We start from the raw sequence: 21,951 nt of genomic DNA, 5'->3' as shown, positions 1-21,951 counted from the left end.
AAAGTCATCGTTGATGGCTTCATTTCAGTATCTTTTTCTTTCTTGCGTTGTCCATTGAAAAGATTAACAATGTTTATCTTCTAGTGAAACGTATTATCTTTTTGAAAGATACAAGTTGACTCTTTCAAAATGCGTAGCAACTTTGTATTGAAGTATAAAATCCCTTTATTTATTAATATTAATAATATAATGAAATAAGAGCATACTAAGTCAAGTATGAAATGATGAAGAACTGTTCATGGATGTTGCGTAATATAATACGATGTAAGTTAAATTGTGTAGTGACAATGATTGGGGTTATTTACAATAATAAAATGTTATGAAAGATAGTAATATGTAGGCTGAAGTATAATGAAGGATAAAACGAGTTACAGGATATTCACATTGATCTTTATATACGTTGTGGCTGCTTGACAAAGTTATCTTCAGCATTCTCACCAATATCTCTAGTACCTGCAGGTTGAACATTTTCAGCATTAGGCATACGAGCAAACTGTTCATGCTGTTGCATTTGTTGCTTATATAATTCAGCGTCTGAATTACCCATCATAGAAGGAGCGCTAGGAACCACAGGCTGACGTCCATCACCCTTCATACGATAGTTTTTACCACGAGAAGAATCAACACGGTTCACATTTTCATTATCGTTGTCTGAATCAGAGGAAGAGCTGGATGAAGCATTAGACTTACGGCGACCAAAGATTTCTTTTACAGCTCCTTTGAAACCCTTGCCAGTGGAATTGCTAGAAGCATCCTCATCCGCGCCGGAAGTCGTGACATGAGGTGTAGCGAAATTGCTATCGCTAGAGCGGTATACATCACTCATATTGTTATATTGAGGTCGGCCAGCACCGCCAGCCAAGACATTGGGAGCATTGCTGCCATTATTGTTTCTGAGTACGCGAGATTGGGCGCGGTATACACCACGGATATCATTGGCTTGTTGTAGATCGCCAGAAGTAACTGAGGAAGTATCAGAGAGAGCATCGGTAGGTTGATATCCTTGAGCATTACCACGATACACTTCGTTGATATCATTGTATTGGTCATCATCCTCAGTGAGGAGTTGATTCTTACGGTAAGCATTAGAAAGATCGTTGTAGCCAGTTTCAGTAAAATGCGTAGAAACGAGACCTCGCTCACCATCATTACAGCGATTGTCACTGTGGGTGACACCAGTAGGGCTCGAAGGAGAAGCAGGTGACTGACCATTGATAGCACCACCACGGGTATTGTAAGTAGGGCTCATGACACGGTTAGTGTTGGTGCTTATAGCTGGTTTTTGCTGATGTTGACTTTGAATGTTTAGATCATCAGTAGAACCAGTAGCAGGACGTTCACCGTGGAGCTCGGGTTCTTGAACGTGGTTCAACATAGGATGGTTCTTATCAGCAGACGCTTCATTACATACATTGTCGTGGATAGCAGGGCTAGCTGTTTGGCCGTGAATAGCAGGCTCATCATCTGCGCTGATATTCAAATTTTGGGTACGAGTGACCATATCGTCGGTATCATTCTTCAAATCAGAAGTTTGTTTGTTATCCTTTTCGGCAGCAGGCTTAGCTTGTGATTGGCCGTACATACGAGCTGTGTTTCGATCCAGACATTCAGGTTGACGTTGTTCTTCCTTAGAGCTGCGCATAGGTTGAGAGGAAGGGAAAAGTCAAATGAGATAGTTAAAAAGACATGTCAGTTAGGTTTCCTTTTTCTTTCAATTCTAACTCCCAAATTTCTCGTTCACGCTAAAAGAAAAGAAGAATGATAGCTTTACCTGGCTTGACCGCCAATATCTTGTTCATTGTTGAACAAAGCGTTCAGAATCCTTCTAGGCATCTTAATAGTTTTGAAATATGTGTCAGAGCAAAAAAAAAAAAACAAAAACAAAAAAAAAACAAAACACAAAAAAAAACCACCAAAAAATAGGCTTAAGTATATATTACAACAGAGGTGAAAACGAGAAGAAAAAGCTCTTGACTGATTTGAATTCGAATTCCTTTATTGATTTTATGCATGGAACTTTGGAAAAGTAGGTCGGCATGGGTGTTTTCAAAAATATAATTAGATAATTGTTTCACTTTTTTTTTTTTTTACTTTTGGGAAAAGGTTAAAGGTGGAATCAAAAAGTGTCTGTGGGTTAACGCGAATAATTTTGCACATTAACTGCGGAGGAAGTGAAACAGTGAGGACCAAAAAAAAAAGGTTGGGTTTCTAAAAGACGATCAAAAGACCACTGGAGACGCTGATCTATGCGCTCATGTTACACGAAGCATGGACGTTCTATCACAATCAAAGAGATAATTAAGTAGCTCTGTAAAAGGAAGGCGATTGGTGTTAATGAGACAACTCATTACTGTACGTGAGCAAACGATGACACGTCAGGAGTAATATAAGGTACCTTCATTTTATAGATCCTGCAATTCTGAACCCTTCTATCTAGATTTCTTTAAGTTACAAAGTTGAGTTTGCTGTGTTTTGTGATTTTTACATTGCAGTATGTACGTTGGTCTAGAATCCGACAAGGTAATCAAAAGCTCATTCTGGCGTTCTTTCCTATTCTAAAAGTGTAGCAATAAGATAAGATTACAGGTATACATTGACCAAAACTAACCGAGCTTTTATATAAGCTAAGCAATACGTAAGAGAACCGTACATCATATTCTTCTTTCGGCTAATATTTTATAAAACAGTTTTTTTGACGGAAGATAGGAATATCACACAAACTTAGCAAAGATTTTTACAGTATCTATTATACATAAAAGCAGAAGCGTCAGTTAGTCTTGTGTGATTCTGTAACATTTTGGTATACATATGTTTTGGATCCAATGCAATATATTTCGTACATAACTATATAGGTGTACTTCATCCTGATTCTTACCTTCCAAAATTAAGCAGTCTATTCGTTATCCATCAGCCCCAATGCTGTGGCTTTACGTTCTTCAACTCTAAATGTTCTTTTTTTTTTCAATCTTTATTAGCGGCGATGCATTTTATGTTTGTCTTCTGGAAAACCCAAAGTAGACATTATTTTTGGGTAAGACTCTCCCCTTATTAAGAAAGAGACTTGTGCGTTACAGCTTAGACTCTATAAGCCTAAGGCAGCTGTTATTGTTCAAAGCGAGTATATGCGTCAAAAATGGATCTTCTAAGATCAAGCTTCCAATTTTTCAGGCACGGTACTCTAAGAAAATGCGTAAAACCGATACAACAGCCACACACAAAGGAGAAACCAAGGGTACGTCCAGTTCTTTTGCCATTTACCCGAACAATCTGTTTCTGTCGTTCGATGCGTCCTTAAAATAGTTGTCATAACAGTGTTTGGTTGAGAGTTTGGGGTGCGCAGTCGTGATAAGCCGTCCTTTTGGTTCTTTGTTGAAGCGGACGTTGTTGAATTTGAAGCTATACGTGTGGAAATAGCTCTGATAGCCATTTTAGGCTTCAGCTTTTTTCATTTCGTTACTATATTTGTTACTGAGTCAGAAATCAACAGATCTGATAGCCTCTCATTTGAGAAAGATGATAAAGGATAGTACAAGTCATACATGAGAGTAAAGCAAGCATAGTACTATTTTTCTTTTATCCGTATTGCTGGAACAGGAGATCCGGCTTTGATCCCTTCATTCATGACAATATTCTGTAGCAGTTTGGCAAACGGGATCCTTACCGAGAAAACGTTTTACTTTCTTTCTGTCTCGAAAAAAGTACAACGGCTTTTTTTTCTTGCTATAAATGCGCGGATCTCTTCCAAGATTGATTCGTTTGATTTCGTTTCAGTTCGGTTGTATAATAAAAAAAAAAGGTCAAATTGATAAGCACAAAAATCTGTTAGAAAATAGTGGAGGAACGAGCTCATGCAGCTTCTCCTTCGAAGAAATTGATGGTAAGGTATTACCAAATCCATTATGCACATACAGCAATCGACCTGAAACGTCACTCCCAGAACATCCGTCTTCCAGAATCATGAAAGCCGAATAGAGTAATATAAGCCCTAGCCACGTCAAGCTTGAAACAGCAGCGGAATTTATGTCTTTTGCATTTTCTTTTTTGTTTGTTGGATTCAACGGGAAAACTTTCCCCACATAATTATATATAGCAGAGCCCGCGAATGAACCGTACTACACGCTCCGATCTAGAGCATGGCTTTACAGCGAAAATCAACAGCTAAACTCTGTTTCGGTTTCCATGCTGGATTCCTCTAAGATGAAATTGGCTGAGGATACGAATGTAGGAAAGATTTGACATTGCGAAGGATAATACTTCAGGCAATCTTAGTATATTTAGATAGCCATCCACGGTGAAGTTAGGCGTCGTTACGTTCAACATATTTTATCTCATAAACGTGCATCGAAGAAAATGAGATGCTTTCTTAATCATCTCTTCAATATCAAGAAGCTTTGATGAAAATAACGAGAATTGGAACATGATGAAATCTTTAGATATTGCAGATTGGTTTTAAGCTTTCTAAAATACTCTCTCCTATGGATTCATATGTAGCACTAAATACCCATAAGCAGATATTCTCTTCTCCTGAGAGCATCTAGCTGTTCATGAGTAAAACCGAAAACAAAATCACAGCGTTTCCCTCCTTTTTTTTTTTTTGGTTAGATTTACTGGTAAAAAAGAATTAGACTGATAACTGACATGCATAAGTAAAGCATGTATGAGTACTAAAATCACAAGGGGAAGTGAGGGAGCAGTAAATTCTACATCTGATAGGAGAAAAATTGAAGAGCATTTATTATCGCTTTGGAAAAAGGAAACAAACAAATCTAACAACTTAATAGCCAGTCCATTTTACTGATTTTACATTAAGCTTGTCTCCGGATGCTGGTCCCAAGTAACAGCATCAAAAAGCCTTGCAGCAATGTACAGAAATATTCACGGATTACGAAATTCGCAAAGGAGTTTGTTTCTTCTGATTTTCTATTTCATCTATCTGCAGAGAAACTTATCATCAAGTAGTTGTAAGTACGGATCACGAAAAGGTTATACGTTGCAAACCGGAAAGAAGATTAAAGGAGAAGAACAAAGATCTTTTTACTGCCATTTCAATCAAATGTATTTCCTTTCTCCTATTACAAAGACTCTTCAACAACTGCAGATCTGCAAAAATGAGAAATCAGTATAAAACTGATCTAAAAGATTGCGGTTATTTTAGTTTTTTTTTTTTCATTAATACCCTTCGTATCAATAATAAAAGCTTACCAACCTTCAAAAAAATCATAATACTTAATAATAATGAAGACAATTGCTTTCGTCACAATCACTGTCGCCACTTTGCTCAATGTTGCTTATTGTATCGCACCTCTTGGCGGTTTAACTAGTGCTATTACCAATACCGGTGCCTTAGAAGGTGTTGGTGGTGGCTTACTTGGCGGAATTAAGTCATCCGATAAAGCCAGTCCTCAATCTATGGATAGAAGCTTCCAAACAAGAAAGATGAGACGAAACTTTGCCAAAAGAGGTCTTCCTCTTGCTGATAACCTTCCCGGTGTTAGCAGTCTTTTAGGCGGTGGTAATAAAGGCGACGCTCAAAAAGCCTCGACAGATGGTTCTGATTTCCCAGGTAGCGAAGCCTTTAAGAACGCCTTCCCTTCTTCTTTCGATGATACCAAGCCCAAGTCTTCAGGTGGCCTTGGTGCTGGTCTCTTAGATAAACTTCCCGTCGGCATGTAATTTACTTTCTACTTTAAATAGCTTTAAACCCTTCTGTATTTAATTACAAGAGTATAAATTTCCCATTCTATCATATCATTTACTATAACTGTAAATGCTTCATCATTAGAAACCATTGAAATCTTTAATCCATTTTTTTCTTTTTTTTTTTTTTTACTCAACTGTTACAGATACAGTGAAATAAAAAGACCCTTACCAATCCTTGAAATACTAGTCAGTTAGATCGTTTCTTGGGCTATTTTATCGGCATTATATGGTACAGGGATTAATCGATTAAATTTTCCAGTAGTAATCATTGCTGAAAAAGGCAGCCTTTTTGATCCATTCAGAGCATAACGTCTCGAGAAAGAGTCCAAATAAAGCTGTTGAATGAGAGAGTGGAGATCCTATGAGGCTCAGATACAAGCTTTTTGACTGTCGTTCACGAATGAGGGTCATAGAATTTTTTATTAGAGTTTTCTGAAGTCGTCTCATTTCTATTCATTTTGAAAGCCTTGGTGGACAACAGGCAAATACCTTAGTGTATAAACTGTTGGTCTAACTTTTATAGAAATAGCTAGTTTTTATAACGTTTAGGCAAAGGATTGAAACTAAACGTAATTGTTGTAGTATTTAACGAGTACGTCATAGATAAAACTCTGATTATAAGGGTAGCAGCTCTTTTCTGTATAGTCAAAGGCAAATTAATTCACATATTAAAGATATGAGATATGCAATCATAGAAGCCCTTTAAAAGATTTAGGCTTGCTACATTGGGATCAACAAGGGATTTTGCTTTATAACAGTACCCAATTCTCCCTTTGTTAGAACGATTCCTACACTGACCAAATACCAATGTGTTCTTTGGTATATAAACTGAGGACTTTCTTGATCTCAGATTGTTTTATTTTCTTCTCTCATCTATATTATTCTTTTGAACACTTGTATAGCTCTGTTAAACAATCCACCAATACAATGAAAGCCACTACCGTCTTAGCATTCACTCTCTCAACTGTTATCAACTTTGCATTTGCTTCATCTGTCACCCACCAAGGAGCTTCTGCTGGTCTCGCTTCTGTCGGTCATCAAGGTAATGCTAATTTTGCTGCGCTCTCTAGCGCTCAAAAGAAAAACAGAGCTGTCAAAAGAACAATTGGCAACAGCAAGAAAATTGAAGATGAACTCAGTCTTGATGCCCTTGTTAACGATCTTCTTGCTGTAGCTGACGATCAAGCAAGCTTATCCAAGCGTGGTCTTCCTTTGCTCGATAGTCTCCTCGGTGGTGCTACCGGTGGTCTCACCGGTGGTGGTTCAAAAGCTGACACTTATGAAGCTGAATCTTACGAAAAGCCTAGCAGCCCTGATGCTTACAGAGAGAATTACAGAGATGTCTACAAAGATAGTTACAACACCAAGGATCCTCACAAGAGTGCTCGCAAGGATGTTTACAAGGATGGCTATAAAAATGATTATGTCTACAAGAAGTCTTCCAATGATGCTAAGGTCTCTCCTGCTTCTGCTGCTTCTCCTGACAAAGCCACCGCCGCTGATGACAGCGATGCTCTTGAAAAGGGTGGTAATGGTGGCCTCCTTCTTGGCAACCTTCCTTTGTTAGGTTAAACAAAGTCCTTTGATTATTCTGTAATTAGCTCTTGTTATTATTACGAAGAACTTTACTGCCTCATTTTATTTTTATTGTTTCAAGTCTAAAACATCATTTCTAACACGAACATACACACATACACGCACATTATATAATATATTCGACAAATTTTTCTTTCAATAAACCGAATCATTTTCTAAGCTGTCTTTTATAATGAAAGGACCTTCTTGACGTCATCTTTTTTTTTAAACAAAAGAAAAAAAAAGCTGCAAAAAAAGCTGGAGTGTGCGGGGTTAAACAATGGAAAACAAAGATGCAGTAAGAAAACCAATTTCGTTTTTTTTTTTTACCCCTCATTTTTTTCATTTCTTTCAACAAATAAACATCAACTCTACTCTCCCCACTCTACCTATCTATCTAATACTTATTTATTACAATGGCTACTTCAGCACTTGGATTACAGTTTGCTAAGAGAGTTTTATGTAAGTTTATCAGTCTAAAAAGTGACGACAACGGCCTCTCATTGACATTGTTTACATTTCTTCGTTAATGCCAACTTGATCGCTCATAACCAACATACAATTATGATATAATGTACATATATATATATAAATCATATGTAGCATCCACAGCACCCAAATATCTTCCTACTACTACACAACGGTTCATGTCAACAGAAGTCGTCAGAAATATTGATGAAATTAAAGATATCACCGTCACTCCCAATAACAGCGCAGGTTAGATTAATAAAATTCTGGGGGAGACGAAAGAGTTGAATTTTTGAAAATACGCAGTGCATTAATAACGTCTTTTTCTTGTCACCTATACGAATTTACACATACTACAGAATATGTTTTATCCACAGTCGACAGAGTCATCAACTGGGCTCGTGAGGGTTCTATTTGGCCCATGACTTTCGGTTTGGCTTGTTGCGCTGTTGTAAGTTTTTGCTTTTCTACTTTTGTAAGCATAAATCGAAAAAGGAGGGATGTCTAATAGTGTTTGCTATCCAAAGGAAATGATGCATTGTTCAACACCACGCTACGATCAAGATCGTATTGGTATTGTTTTTCGTGCCACACCTCGTCAATCAGATGTTATGATTGTTGCGGGAACATTGACTAATAAAATGGCTCCTGCTTTAAGAAAAGTATATGATCAGGTAAAAATGGAAACTCTATATTTCAAAAGAAGGGAATGATTGCAATCAAATGTAATGGGTTGGCGGCTTAATTGATTTTACTTTTTGTTATCTCAATATAGATGCCAGAACCCCGTTGGGTAATTTCTATGGGAAGTTGTGCTAACGGCGGTGGTTATTATCATTACTCATATTCAGTGGTCCGTGGATGTGATCGTATTGTGCCTGTCGATATTTATGTGCCTGGTTGTCCTCCTACTTCTGAAGCATTATTGTATGGTATTTTCCAACTACAGAAGAAAATGAGAAGAGTAAGTAGCGATATATTAGTATTACTTTGCTTTTTATCTTATCAACTTACTCAATAATAATCTGTATACTTATTATTAATAGACCAAGATTACTCAACTTTGGTACAGAAAGTAGAAGAACAAATTCATATAGACAAAACAAATACCAACTCAATGCGTATGACGTTAAACAATTTGAAGATTAGGGCTCTATTTTTTTTATCATTTATATTGTATCATAAACTTGCAGTAAATTATATCATGATTTAAAGATGAGGTTAATTTTGACTGGCTAATAGTTTGATTGTTTGATTTTGAACAGTAACTGTTGTTCATTCACAGCTGCTCAAACTTGCGCCACACAAAATGATGAGCAGCATACAACAGTGCGCTCGTAAAATCAGATATTGCTAAGTATTTCAGTATACATTCTTTTCGCTTTTTTAGCGTTTCGAAGAATACTTTTTGAGCCACTTATTGCGAATGCATATTTCTAAACTGCCTTACGCAGTTATAATGATTGCGGATAAAAGGTGTTTATTTTTAAAAGAATGTTCCAGCCACTTCTAACACCCGATAGATAATGCGTATCTTACAAGAACAGTCGCGTCTCACAATAATTGTCTGTAAGCACGATCACCCATAGAAAGACAGTTAAACTAAACCTGGTTTTCTTTTAAAGAAAAGGCCCGTTTTTACAGCTAATGAAGCCAGGACTTTTCTAAATTTAGACAAGATTGATCGTGATTCGGAACAGAGAGCGACAATTGTCGTATCTATAAAGTATAGAAAGCATCATCAACACACTAGAAGCTAAACTATAGTGTCGGTTATTGCATCGTATGTACATATACGAAACTAATGGCAGGCTTATTATAAGCTCTTGTCTTTGAAGAGAGATCAAAACTATTGTAACTCCTTTGGTACAGCAGGCCTTCGTTTTGCCAATTATTACAAAAGTAAACAAAGCTGAATTGAAAGACTTAGTAATCAACGTGGAGTCAAGCATTTATAACAAATTTATCAGGCGCAGCGACTCATCGTAAGTGACAAATATCAACACCAATAACAATATAAAGACCTTCACAGTTGCTGTCAATTCAAGTGCAATTAGTTTGAATTGTTTTTTCAGTTTATCAACGGCACTACACGATTTCATTCTGACAATGTCATTTTCTCAGCTTCTGTTTCTCTCGAAAAAGGATAAAGACTGTGAATCGACAAGATGTGCTTCTAGAACAAACAAGAAAAGAAAAAACTTTTTTACTAATTTCTTACGTGATCCCATTTGATTATTTCATTTCATGACTTTATCATTGAACTATCTACTGTTTATAAAATTCTTACAATTGATATAAAATGCAGTGAAAGCACATTGCTTTTACGAAGCTATCATAATAATGCTCACCCATCTCTCTCTCTCAACTGTTGCAGTCTTATCTCGGCCTTTGAGTATTCAAAATACTTTCTTATTGCCGTTAATTAAACTGACACGCGGTAAATAGGGTACTTTATCGTCCTTACCCTTCAACTTTCTGCTAATTTTAGAAAAACTACAAATTGAAATTAGGCAATAACATATAATCAATCTCTGACGGTTTTGAACAATACAGTGATAAATGTTCTTTCTATGATGGGACGACACCATCTCAATTGTTATAGTAAGCAAGGGCGATCTTTAAGGTAATGAAATAAGACTTCCCACATATATCCTTCTCTATGGCATTACATGGATATCCTTCGTGGTCTGTGTAAACTAAGCAGGCTTGTCCCAAGTATCTCCCTTTTTCTCCTTCGCTTGAGTATAATTCGAATGATGGAAGCCTTCCGCGAAAAAATTATGCGGTTGAAGCAAGGTATATTTTTTGAAAAATTGTAATTTGTCTATCATCCCTTCCAATTTTTCTGGTTCAAGCAAAATAAAATAAATTATAAAACAACGCTATAACCCATCATTTCAAAAAAGGCGTTCGATTATACAAATAAACAATGAGAAAGTGGCGGGAGGGGAAGATTGATCCAACTGTCTGCTACTGACAGCAATTTTTTAATTCGAGGATCTTACTGCCATCCTAATAGTCTCAGCGGTGACTTGGCGGTATGAGGATCTTCAAGGATTGGCAATAGATCAAACATACGATAGAAACAGTGGAAAAGCTAAATTGAGTAAAGCGCGGAAAGTCTGCTCCGCATAGAGCTGCACCCTTTCTTTTTCTCTAGAAATTTCTTACTAAACAAAGGTTATTGCTTACCATTCTTTGTTCAATGAACGAATCTTTCTTGGTTGTGTTCTACAGTGATTTCGATCTTTCAGCAATTATTATTTTGAATTGATCATTAGATAAAAATGCTTGACAGACGAGAATTCTTACTTTAAAGGTTACTGATTCTTTTAAAGAAAAAAAAGGATCAACCGTCAAACCGATGTCTGAACCTTTGTTTCAAATCCTTAGTTCCTAATCAATATTCAACAACAGCCTCACTCTTCTACTGCCAGCTGAGAACCTAATCTCCGGATGAAGCGAATAAGTGCACGGTTTCCAATAATAGCACACTGAACGTAAACCACCCTTCTCTTTTTACAAAGCATTTTCGCTCTGTTTCTTTATTTTGAAATACCTTATTTCTGGCCGTCAAAAATAAATGGACTACATTTTATTCTTGCTTTCTCTTTCTCTTTTTAACAACTTTTCACTGTTGGTCTCATTGTATTCTGTTATACTAACATCACTTTCATTTTGAATCTCTGAAACCAATATGCCTAAAAAGGATGACAAACTAGATAGCAATTCAGATTCTGCAGAAACAAAGCGGGAAACGGATAAAGACGACAGCGATAATCCAGCTGATGATTCATCATATCCGAAAGAAACGTCAAAAGAAGAAGGAGATGAGGATGAAAAGGCTGCTACCACGGAAAAGAATGCTACTGATGAAAATGACAAAAAAAAGCATGCTGCGAAGTCTGAGGAAGAAATTGATTCGGCGAAGAGTGCCACAAAAACCACAGATAGTAGTAATGATGATGATGATGCTGATGTTGCAGAAAACAGCTCTTCTGACAGGAATAAAGGTGACACCAAGAAAACGGAAACGGAAGAGCCGACGGATGCTGATCGTACAACTTCAGAAAGGGTTAAAGAAACAGATTCTGCGACCAGCGACGATGATTCACCTTCTACTAAAGAAACTGAAAAGCCATCTCGTACAAGACATGAAACAAAATCTAAAGATGAAGCTACTTCTAGCGGTAGCGATGATAAAGATAGTTCTACGAATGAGAGAAAACCTACTACAACAAATGAGGAGGAAGAGACAACTAGAAGCAGTGCCTCAAGTAGGACAGAAAAGGAAGAACCAACAAAAAGAGCTTCATCAAATAGCAGTGAAGACGAAGAACCCACTAGTAGTATTGATAATACACCAAGTGCAGTAGACCATAGGAAGACAACCAACGAAGAAGAAACGCCTCAAGATGAAACTACTTCTATCAATAATAGCAGTGAAAATGCTAATTCTACCGATGATACAAAACCTACTACAATAGATGAGGAAGAAGACAGACCTACTAGCAGTGCCTCAAATAGGACGGAAAAGAAAGAAGTAACAAAAGGAGCTTCATCAAGTAGCAGCGAAGAAGAAAAACCAACGAAAAGTGCCTCTTCAAATAGCAGTGAAGAGGAAGCGCCGACAAAAAGCGATCCATCTAGCAGCAATGAAGAGGAATCGCCAACAAATAGTTCCCCATCAAGTAGCAATGTAGAGGAAGAGCCCACTGGTACACCGAGTGATGTCGACCACAAGAAGAGAGCCAGTGAGGAGGAAATGTCTAAAGATAAAGCTACTTCTATCAGTAACAGTAGTGAAAATGCTAACTCTACGAAAGTTGTAACACCTACTACAACGGACGGGGAAGAAGAGAGACCAAGTAGCAGTGCCTCAAATAAAGAGGAAAAGGAAGAGCCAACGAAAAGAACTGCATCAAGTAGCAGTGAAGATGAAGAGCCCACTGGTAGTACTGATCCTTCAACAAGTGACGAAGACAAGATTAAAACATCCAGTGACAATGCAGCTACTGATTCAGAGAAACCTACAACCAGTACTTCTAATAAAACTTCCGTCACAACTGAGGATCCAGAACCTACTTCAGAAAGTATAACAATGACCTCAAAATCTGATAATCCTACGACTGGAAGCCACACCAGTAGCGATGAACCAAAGCCGACCATTACCTCCAGTTCATCTACTGAAACGGAGCCTACCAGCACAGATTCATCACCTACTACTACTCCAATGGAAATATCCTCCACCTCAACAACGGAGGATTCCTCAACCGTTGCTACTACAGACACTAAAACTTACAACACCCAATCTACCGATTCGACTCCTACTACTTCGGATGAAGCTTCTACAACATCAGTAACAAACTCGTCCTCAACAGCTGACAACGCGCCCACCGTTTCCAGTACCGACTATACTTCAGATACTGAGAGTCCTACGACAAACTCGACACCTTCACCTGCAACAGTTATTCCAACAGAAAGTTCAACTCTTACCTCGACTACAGATCGTACTACTGCTACATCGGCTACTACCGATGCTGAATTACCTACTAGCAGCAGTTTGACGAAAAGTGTTTCTCCATCAACTACAGCTGACCCCACAATATTACCCACTGATAGCACTACAGCAACCGCTTCGGTTAGTGAACTACCAACAAGTAGTAATATCATTCCAGAGCCTACCACTTCAGCCACAGCTACGACAGATTCTGCATCGCCAACAACAACAGAAACAAGTAGTGATGCTATTTCAGAAACGGTATCAAACTCGACCCCTACGTCTACTCCCAATCCTACTGTGTCATCAATATCAAGTGATATCATTAGTTCAGCATCCGATGTGCCAACAATAACACCAACAACGACTTCCACATCCATTCAATCCTCAGACACAATAAGTACTAGTACTACTAATACTGCAATAAGCTCAAGTCCGACAGATTCTTCAGTTACATCGCCTACATTTACAACAGCCACACCCCCACCAACAGAGAGCAGTATTTCATCGACACTGCCAACGATTACTTCGGATACAAAGTAAGTACTTTTGTTATGTTTCGTCTTCATATGAAGTTGACTATTTTTGTACACCTTTTACCCTTTTTTGATTTGAGATTTATCGATCTCCGTTTCTATATAAAAATCTCGCTTACTATTTATAACCGTTCTTTTACTTTTTTAATAACTAATTTTCCCTTTATTCCTTTTTTCTGCTTTTTGTCTGCAGCGTTCCGGCTTCTGCAACAAGTTTGACAGGAACAGAACCGTCTTCCTTTTCTCCTACACCTTCACCTACTACTGCTACTACAGCCTCATCTACGATTGATAGTCTATTACCTACAACAAGTAATACCATGTCTGCAACAAGTGCTACAGAGCAAGTGCCAACGACATCAGAATCAATTCTCATAACGGAACAATCAAATACACCATCCACTATTGTCTCTTCAACAACAGATAACGTAAGTCGTTCTACTCCCTCTTCCTCCTCTCTTGACCCAATCACTACTTCTTCCACAACACCCGACGCCAGCGAATCTACTATTTCTACTACTGCTGGAACTATTACTGCAACTTCATCTTCAAACTCACCTGCGCCCTCATCAACGGATTCGGAATCTGTTATGCCCACTTCTTCTTTTACTCCCACATCAACGAGTAGTAACAGTAGCTCTAGTGTTAGCAACAGCAGTAGTAGCAGTAGTACATTCTCTGAGCCAACCCCTACTATTTCTTCATCGATAACAGTTGCTTCCTCTTCTCTCACATCAGAAATACCTATCTCATCTACTTTTCTATCCTCTACTTCCGAACAGGCCCAGCCATCAACTAGCCTTTCGTCAGATGTATTACCTTCTTCAACAATAATACCAACAACGACTACAACCTCCAATGAACCAAGTATAACAGCTATTTCCTCCACGATATCTTTTTCGAAAACTTCGGATACAATCTCTTTGACAACTACCCCACTATCTACAACCCCAACTCCCACTCCTGCTCCTACTCCAACTCCAACTCCAACTCCCACTCCAATATCTACCATGACCATGAGTAGTAGCCCAATATCATCTGATCCGATAATGAGTTCAACACAGCCTCCAACATCACTCAGTTCATCAGTAAGGTACCGTACGACAAGTACTACCATCTCTACAGATATTACAACAACAACCGCTATTGTGTCTAATGGCATAACTATTACTGTCACAACTGTCATACCTACTACGTAAGTTTGATAGAAAAGCAATCCAAACTTTTGAACCTTATCGACTAATAATTTGGCATTCTTTATTTCTTTTGTCTTGCTCTGCCTTTCTCTATTTTCAAAACTTACTCAATAGTACCGTGATACCCACACTAGCAATAGATAATAGCCCAGATCTATCTAATTCGCCCACACCCACTGGTAGCATCGTTGGTGGTGTTGTGGGTGGCGCGGCAGGTGTAGCCTTAGTGGCAGCAGGACTTGTGTTAATGAGAAGACGCCATAAGAAGAAATCACTTACGCGAGAGCAACAAAGAATGTTTGATGAAGAATTTTATAGTGATCCTTATCGACAAAATGGTGACTTCATTGGTGGCAGTAATTATCCAGGCACGACTGAAGCGGAATACATGAATCCTCAAAATACTTCTATACTAGACGACGATGATGCTGACTTTTATAGGTCAAAAGCGAAAGGAAGATCATGGCTGTCTAATTTATTCAAAAAATAGTATATATTCTAGCTTATTGTATAGCAATAGAGTAAAGGCTTATCTTTGGATTTTTCCTTATGCTATTGTCACTTAATTATTAGCGGGCATAATGCAATCTTTTAGGTTGCATTTTCAGCGACCAAATTTTCATTGGCTTTGAAAAAACTGACACCTTTTCGAAAAGCTTAAAAAAAAAAAAAAGAAGGGCTGTTGTCATTTCTAATATTGCTAAAATGAAAATGCATAATAAAATGCCCAGCGTTTTGTTTTTCTCTTCTCTTCCTTTTCACGTTTCTCTTTCTTATTGATTCTTCTAGGCTTAACTTTCTGCTTTTTTGCCTTCTTCATTTTCAATGCCAGACGATAATACAGTTTCACTCAAAAGGCATGAATACGCCAACAATTTGCAAGTGTGTAGAATATGTCTCGAAAGTGATAAAGTAGAGCATCTAATATCACCATGTCATTGCAAAGGCTCTATGTAAATTTCTATACAAAATTATGGCATTATGAAGAGATAAAATGCTGTTTCTGAACATTGTGGCATCTCTCTTTAACCATAGAAAATATGTTCACCCTCATTGCATGGCGGGATGGAGGAAAACACTTTCAGAAACAGGTAGAGAAAGCGATCTATATCATTGTCAACTCTGCAAACAGCGACTTTATATCAAGCAGAAACGGCTACTTATGGCTTTATTACAATTTAGACGTAAGCAGCTAGACTCTCTTCAACAGCAACAACGAGCTATACAATTAACTTTAATTTATTAGTCATACGTGTGATGGTTGCAGTGTTTATTCTGGCTTTATTATTGATTCCAGCAGGTATATGTAAATCGACGAGAAAAGTTTATACGACAATCTTAACATTAATTTACTTTAGGAAACTTGATGAAAGCTTTCATCCACTTTTCAGTTCTATTAACAAATTATCCTGGAGGGTTAGCCAGAGCCTGGACAAATAACTCCTTTATGAAATTGCTTTTCACAACCAGCCAAACCTCGCTACTTTCCTCCTTTTCATCCTCTGCCACTATTGTCAACAGCAGCACAAACAGCACTTTCCAATTATTATACGCTCCGTTTCCTGTTTGCTTCTCTCCAAGCAACAGTGGAACGCACGCGCTATTGTCAAACGAGCTATTATACTACTTCCTGTTCCCTTTTTCAGATGAAAGATTATGGCAGCTCGTTTTATGTAAACTGGAACATTTTCACTTAGGCTTCTTCTTACTCGGAAGTCTCAATAACATTTACTTCACGTATAAAATCTTGAATGATATGTTTGATATTGTTCTACTTGGGCAAGATCAACAGCAACAACAACTGGATGACAATCCAATCAACAACGACAATATCGAACCGGACAATATAACAAAAAGAATGTGTAAAATATTGAAAGGCTTTTTGTTGGTTTATTGCTGTTCCTTGGTCATACTATTTTGGATCCACTTTAATATATTTGCTTTCCATATCGACTCCTCTCAATCTGCATACACATCAAGACAGTTTGTTGCAGAATTACCATTGTGGATTTTGCGATGGGTGACGTTGGGTATTGCGGTGGTGGATTTTACTGCACGAGGTATTTATTCTTGGTTATCTCGGTACACGATGCGCGTTGATGAAGAAGATGTCATGTCTTTACCTGAGAATGAAAAACCGTATCTTTTCTTTTGAATCTCTCATCTCCAGTTTATACCGATCCTTTGCCGTAATGGAAGCATACAACATTGAAGTCATGAAAAAATTCAGCCTTATTTATTCTTTAATTGTTCATCGTATACCTCGCAAATATAATTGTTGTACAAAATTTTGACCCTTTTGCTAATCTAATATTTTTTGCTTTCCTATCTTAATATTTCTTTCCTGCACTTCAACATAACAAGGTCTAATAGTTCGATAAAGTTGCTCCTCTAAATAAAAAACCTGAAATCAAGTGATACTCTGCAAAAAAAAAAAGGATAATGATGGTGAAATATACAGCTCTTGCTTTTAATGAAAAATTAATAGAAAAGAAAATTTGTTCAGAGAGATATGCTATACTTAAGCTTCAACGGGTTGCTCAGCAGCAGCGACAGGGGCAGCAGGAGCAGGTCTGAAATCTTGAGCAGAGGGTTCAAGGATAGGAGTATCATCCTTGGGTTCAAGGATGGTGACAATATCAGGTAAGGTTTGCTTGGGGCCATTACGACCAGTGGGGTCATTATCCAACATAATCTTAACCTTGATACCCAAGACACCTTGACGCAAATCAACGTGACGAACGGCAGTGGTAATGAATTCACGAGCAGGGTTACCAGAATGGATCATGAAGCCTTGGGAGAACTTCATGGCCTTGGCACGAGCAGCACGAACCTTACCAGAAACAACAACTTCACAACCCTTAGCACCTGATTCCATAACGAAACGAATGACACCATAGGCAGCACTATAATTAGCATTGTATCATTAATTTGAGTTATAATATAACCTCTCCGCTATGCATATATGTGTAACTTACCGACGGACAGCCAAACCGTTAAGAAGCTTGAACTTGACGGATTCACATTGAGCAATGGCACAAAGACCACGGTTTTGAACACGTTCAGCATAGAGTTCAACAGCGCCCTCGGGGAATTTGAAACGCTTTTGAACAAGTGTGGTCAATTCACGAATACGACGACCTTTTTCACCAAGAACATTTTGGGTGTGAGTAGCACGGATGATGATTCTGGGATGAACATATAACAAATAATCAAAATCAATCAATATGGTACTGATACTCGTCCTTAATTTTGCTGTAATGTAATATGGTTGAATGATACTTTACTCGGTACGGGCAGGTGTTACACGAACCTCAACACCAGCATAACCGTCTTCAGCAAGTTCACGAGTGAAGAATTCGTTCAATTCGGCGTAGAAAACACCATCGGCGACCTAAATGTTGTAGCAAGCGATTCAATAGATGTATTAATGGTATTGTTTGAAATATTTGATTGCGAGGTGTTCCAAATAAATCGGTTTGTTTGAAATTCAAATCGACTTCAACAAAGATTGACATCGATGGTCATCATGGCTGGAGTCGACATTGCAATAAAAAGGTACTGGAAGTATACTTACAAACTACATGATTGAATTAAGAAATGGATTAGTACAATATAGTTCGATCCATCCATCTATCTTTGCTTCGATTTCATACGGATGCATCCTTTTTACCTTTCTCTTCTTAGAGATTTGAGCTGCAACAGCGGCCATATTATATATCAATTAGAAAGGAGAGAATCATAATGTAATGCAGCCTTCCCATTTTGGTTTTGCCTTGGCCCTCAACCTATACTTTTACTAACTACTGCTGTTCCGCCGCCCCGCCCCACTCCCCCCCCCACATGTTTGTTCTGCTGCTGCCGCTTCAGATTCAAGCCGCTGGATGTTTGGTGCATGGTGGGACATAAACTTTTTTTTTTTTTTCTCTGAACAAAGAACCAGAATGCCGGACAGGTTCAAAGTCAGAATATCTTTTAGTAAGTGAACCGCCAACTGCTTGTACACAGTTAACATGTCTCTTCCACAGTAGAATGCATAAACTTTCTTTGTATGTAGTATTTATGCGTTCTTTTTGAACTGAGCTCCTCTATACTTTCAAGAAAATTGGTGTGGTTCACGTTGGTGTTTTGGAATTGAAGTCGATATGACTTGTTAAAGGCAAAATAGAGTGACCAACTGTTAGCAGCAGTACACTGAGCCATACTATGTTCAAAAATATCTTAAAGCCAATAGCTTCGTAGAGTTATCTACTACTTACAAAAAACCTAGTAGTTCGGAAACCCTCTTTTTATATAAAAAAAAAAAAAAATCGAGTCGAAACGTATCAAAACAGTAAAGGAATAAAGGGGTAACAATAAAAAACGACGATTCTTTCTTTTTTCATATTCAGTCGTAAAATGGGCAGCTTACATTTTGATACTTCTTTGGTTATCTTTTTTATTTTTTTTGGCTGTCGTTACTCATCTTCACAATCAACGGGACTTTAGCCTTTCTTATATCAATTGAAGCGCAATATATCTCGTTAGTTTATATCAACTTTTGTACATAACAATATACTAAGAATGGGAAGTCCGGATGAATGGTTAGAGACAGTTCGCAGATGTGAATATTTACCCGAACACGATATAAAAAAACTATGTGAAATGGTAAAGATAAGAGGTGGTCAGCCCACAGTTGAACATAAGCTCATGGACAACCTTGTACAATGGCTTAGGTAAAGGAATTACTAATGGAGGAGTCGAATATTCAACCTGTTCAATCACCAGTTACAGTTTGTGGCGACATACACGGTAAATTGTTTTTACATATTATTGCTGAACAAGAAGACAAAGCGCTTACGTTTGAGCATCGCTGAAAAACAATCAGGTCAATTCTACGACTTATTGGAATTGTTCAATGTTGGGGGCGACGTGCAAGACACTAACTACATATTTATGGTAGATAATATTCACTCAACGGACGAGATCTCAATGATATAGTCTAACCATACTTTTTGCACAATGTGTTAACCATAGGGAGATTACGTAGATCGCGGTTATTTTAGTCTGGAAACATTTACATTATTAATGGTGTTGAAAGCAAAGTAATCATTGAAACAATTTTAGAACTATGCGAAACGCATCTCTGGGATAAGAGGCATAGTTCTTTTGCTGATGAATGATGCTTTCTCACTTTAGATACCCTGATAAAATTACACTATTAAGAGGCAATCACGAGAGTAGACAAATTACACAAGTATACGGATTCTATGGTAATTGGAGGGATACATTAAAGATGGATTTTTGAGTTAGATAATCTTACGCGCTTATTTGTAGACGAATGCCAAACGAAATATGGAAATGCGAATGTGTGGAAATACTGTTGCTCAGTATTTGATTATCTAACGTTGGCTGCTGTATGTATATGAGATTTGAAGCAAGGGGAAATTTGATAGCCCTAAAGGAAAGTACCAGAAGGTCTAAATTGAACTATTCCTCTGAAATTAGATAATCGATGGATCAATTCTATGTGTGCATGGTGGCCTATCACCTGATATCAAAGCACTGGACCAAATGCGAACAATACACAGATTACAAGAAATTCCACACGAGGGTTCATTTTGTGATCTTATGTGGTCTGATCCAGAATCTGATATAGATACTTGGGCAGTAAGTCCAAGAGGCGCGGGTTGGTTATTTGGTGGTAAAGTGACAACGGAGGTAAGGAACTGACTGTAAAACTGGTTTCTATACATTATGAGTAAAATTGTCTTATAACTCACTCGTCAAAACAGTTTAATCATATAAATGGGTTATCACTTATTGCAAGAGCACATCAACTAGTGCAGGAAGGATACAAGTACACATTTCCTAACAATGAACTAGTTACAGTTTGGTCAGCACCGAATTATTGCTACCGTTCGGGCAATGTGGCATCCATCATGGAGGTGAAAGACGATGATATAAAATTCAAGATATTTGACGCCGTTCCAGACCAGGATCGTTTTACACCTTTCTCTGTTAAAAATGGTTTGGGGAACAAAATGGGTGGTGGACAGTACTTTATGTAATAAAGGATACTCTTTGTCTATACGTATAAATGCCTCTTTGCTGGAGTTCCTACTACTACTATCCCTATTTCGACTCGAAAAGGAAAAGGCAGACAAGTATATCAACAATTGTATCTTCTCATATAGATAGATGAACAATTCGTACTTTTATTACATTTCTTATTATTAACTTTTTTTTCTTCATTTTGATTATAACTGTATCTTGTTTCTGTTTCTTGATTATTACTACTTTTATTGTTTATTGATTAATATATGTTAATTATGGCAACATTTCAGATTACTACTACATTATTAATGTCACTGTAGCTGATTATCGTATAATATGTTCTTTACGCCCTCCAATTGGCAAATATGAATGGTTTTTTCGGTATCTTATACAATAGCAATCAATTCAATTTTACCGCCTAAAAAAAGCGCATTTGAGGGGTCATTCTAAATCATGTTATACTATATCCTTTTTGTGATTCAACTTATGAGACTTTATGTAATACTTTACTGTCACTACTCAATTCCAACCTCGCTATCATGCACTACCACACCTATGTACTTTAACACAACTATTAGATTATTCAAGATACCAACTGGGCATTCGCATCTATTATTTTATCCTCTCGTTATTACTATCTTCAAAAAATAAAATAAAAATAGTTCGATTGCTTCTCTTAGATGTGCTGAGATATGCATATATATTGCATGCACAATAATTCCATAACAGCAAAGCATCCTTACAAAGAAACATCGCAAATTAAGTGTTATCTCTTACCGTATGTGGTGTTTTTGCTTCATACAAGGAATGGCTCGATAATTAACGTGAGACGTTTCTATTATCTCAACCAAAAAAATTGTGATTGGAGACACCGGGGATTGAACCCGGGGCCTTTCGCATGCAAAGCGAATGTGATAGCCACTACACTATATCCCCT

The 21,951-nt window shown here is 37.6% G+C and overlaps 8 protein-coding genes and 1 non-coding gene across 9 annotated transcripts; 5 read left to right on the top strand and 4 right to left on the bottom strand.

Moving 5' to 3' along the window:
* Nucleotides 1-41: 41 nt before the first annotated feature.
* BDF20DRAFT_863998 (uncharacterized protein) lies at nucleotides 42-1,892 on the bottom strand. Its single transcript, XM_053080704.1, has 2 exons — nucleotides 1,772-1,892; nucleotides 42-1,634 (listed from the first exon to the last, which is right to left on the bottom strand). The coding sequence occupies exons 1-2, from the start codon at nucleotides 1,831-1,833 to the stop codon at nucleotides 392-394; spliced, it is 1,305 nt and encodes a 434-aa protein (XP_052937144.1). The 5' UTR covers nucleotides 1,834-1,892; the 3' UTR covers nucleotides 42-391.
* Nucleotides 1,893-5,235: 3,343 nt separating this feature from the next.
* BDF20DRAFT_912137 (uncharacterized protein) lies at nucleotides 5,236-7,272 on the top strand (the record flags this gene model as incomplete). Its single annotated transcript, XM_053083919.1, has 2 exons — nucleotides 5,236-5,669; nucleotides 6,603-7,272. 2 exons carry the CDS (start codon nucleotides 5,236-5,238, stop codon nucleotides 7,270-7,272), a joined length of 1,104 nt encoding a protein of 367 aa, XP_052937143.1.
* Nucleotides 7,273-7,691: 419 nt separating this feature from the next.
* Nucleotides 7,692-8,822, top strand: BDF20DRAFT_905656 (NADH-ubiquinone oxidoreductase; the record flags this gene model as incomplete). The annotated part of the gene is made up of 6 exons (XM_053083187.1): nucleotides 7,692-7,737; nucleotides 7,879-7,992; nucleotides 8,103-8,194; nucleotides 8,271-8,417; nucleotides 8,519-8,707; nucleotides 8,790-8,822. 6 exons carry the CDS (start codon nucleotides 7,692-7,694, stop codon nucleotides 8,820-8,822), a joined length of 621 nt encoding a protein of 206 aa, XP_052937142.1.
* A 5,106-nt stretch (nucleotides 8,823-13,928) lies between these two features.
* BDF20DRAFT_435811 (uncharacterized protein) lies at nucleotides 13,929-15,096 on the bottom strand. The gene has a single exon (XM_053075450.1). The coding sequence runs from the start codon at nucleotides 14,966-14,968 to the stop codon at nucleotides 13,946-13,948; it is 1,023 nt and encodes a 340-aa protein (XP_052937141.1). The 5' UTR covers nucleotides 14,969-15,096; the 3' UTR covers nucleotides 13,929-13,945.
* A 635-nt stretch (nucleotides 15,097-15,731) lies between these two features.
* Nucleotides 15,732-16,357, top strand: BDF20DRAFT_863963 (uncharacterized protein). The gene is made up of 2 exons (XM_053080703.1): nucleotides 15,732-15,931; nucleotides 16,014-16,357. The coding sequence occupies exons 1-2, from the start codon at nucleotides 15,804-15,806 to the stop codon at nucleotides 16,222-16,224; spliced, it is 339 nt and encodes a 112-aa protein (XP_052937140.1). The 5' UTR covers nucleotides 15,732-15,803; the 3' UTR covers nucleotides 16,225-16,357.
* Nucleotides 15,907-17,316, top strand: BDF20DRAFT_435866 (uncharacterized protein). The gene has a single exon (XM_053075451.1). It carries the CDS (start codon nucleotides 16,345-16,347, stop codon nucleotides 17,131-17,133), a length of 789 nt encoding a protein of 262 aa, XP_052937139.1. The 5' UTR covers nucleotides 15,907-16,344; the 3' UTR covers nucleotides 17,134-17,316.
* A 183-nt stretch (nucleotides 17,317-17,499) lies between these two features.
* Nucleotides 17,500-18,690, bottom strand: BDF20DRAFT_905655 (40S ribosomal protein S3; the record flags this gene model as incomplete). The annotated part of the gene is made up of 4 exons (XM_053083186.1): nucleotides 17,500-17,884; nucleotides 17,957-18,166; nucleotides 18,266-18,372; nucleotides 18,652-18,690. 4 exons carry the CDS (start codon nucleotides 18,688-18,690, stop codon nucleotides 17,500-17,502), a joined length of 741 nt encoding a protein of 246 aa, XP_052937138.1.
* Nucleotides 18,691-19,353: 663 nt separating this feature from the next.
* BDF20DRAFT_435971 (Metallo-dependent phosphatase-like protein) lies at nucleotides 19,354-21,367 on the top strand. Its single transcript, XM_053075452.1, has 8 exons — nucleotides 19,354-19,625; nucleotides 19,694-19,769; nucleotides 19,846-19,916; nucleotides 19,995-20,062; nucleotides 20,157-20,230; nucleotides 20,295-20,374; nucleotides 20,466-20,678; nucleotides 20,753-21,367. Exons 1-8 carry the CDS (start codon nucleotides 19,542-19,544, stop codon nucleotides 21,026-21,028), a joined length of 942 nt encoding a protein of 313 aa, XP_052937137.1. The 5' UTR covers nucleotides 19,354-19,541; the 3' UTR covers nucleotides 21,029-21,367.
* A 510-nt stretch (nucleotides 21,368-21,877) lies between these two features.
* On the bottom strand, nucleotides 21,878-21,950 carry BDF20DRAFT_t64. The gene has a single exon. It is a non-coding gene; the product is annotated as a tRNA-Ala (tRNA).
* Between the last annotated feature and the right edge of the window lies 1 nt (nucleotide 21,951).

Source organism: Mycotypha africana, assembly GCF_025528875.1.
Source record: "Mycotypha africana strain NRRL 2978 chromosome Unknown BDF20scaffold_4, whole genome shotgun sequence".
Lineage (NCBI taxonomy): Eukaryota > Fungi > Mucoromycota > Mucoromycetes > Mucorales > Mycotyphaceae > Mycotypha > Mycotypha africana.
This window is presented reverse-complemented; position numbering and strand designations above follow the sequence as displayed.

What these genes read in the sequence shown, in the direction of transcription:
- BDF20DRAFT_863998 (XM_053080704.1), bottom strand. Translation starts at nt 1,833, where the DNA reads ATGCCTAGAAGGATTCTGAACGCTTTGTTCAACAATGAACAAGATATT. An exon ending in GATATTGGCGGTCAAGCCAG is followed by an intron (nt 1,635 to 1,771) that starts GTAAAGCTATCA and finishes ACCTATGCGCAG; the next exon opens with CTCTAAGGAAGAACAACGTC.
- BDF20DRAFT_435811 (XM_053075450.1), bottom strand. Translation starts at nt 14,968, where the DNA reads ATGACAGTTGTGACAGTAATAGTTATGCCATTAGACACAATAGCGGTT.
- BDF20DRAFT_863963 (XM_053080703.1), top strand. Translation starts at nt 15,804, where the DNA reads ATGCCAGACGATAATACAGTTTCACTCAAAAGGCATGAATACGCCAAC. An exon ending in TGTCATTGCAAAGGCTCTAT is followed by an intron (nt 15,932 to 16,013) that starts GTAAATTTCTAT and finishes CTTTAACCATAG; the next exon opens with AAAATATGTTCACCCTCATT.
- BDF20DRAFT_435866 (XM_053075451.1), top strand. Translation starts at nt 16,345, where the DNA reads ATGAAAGCTTTCATCCACTTTTCAGTTCTATTAACAAATTATCCTGGA.
- BDF20DRAFT_435971 (XM_053075452.1), top strand. Translation starts at nt 19,542, where the DNA reads ATGGGAAGTCCGGATGAATGGTTAGAGACAGTTCGCAGATGTGAATAT. An exon ending in ATTATCTAACGTTGGCTGCT is followed by an intron (nt 20,375 to 20,465) that starts GTATGTATATGA and finishes CTCTGAAATTAG; the next exon opens with ATAATCGATGGATCAATTCT. An exon ending in GTGGTAAAGTGACAACGGAG is followed by an intron (nt 20,679 to 20,752) that starts GTAAGGAACTGA and finishes TCGTCAAAACAG; the next exon opens with TTTAATCATATAAATGGGTT.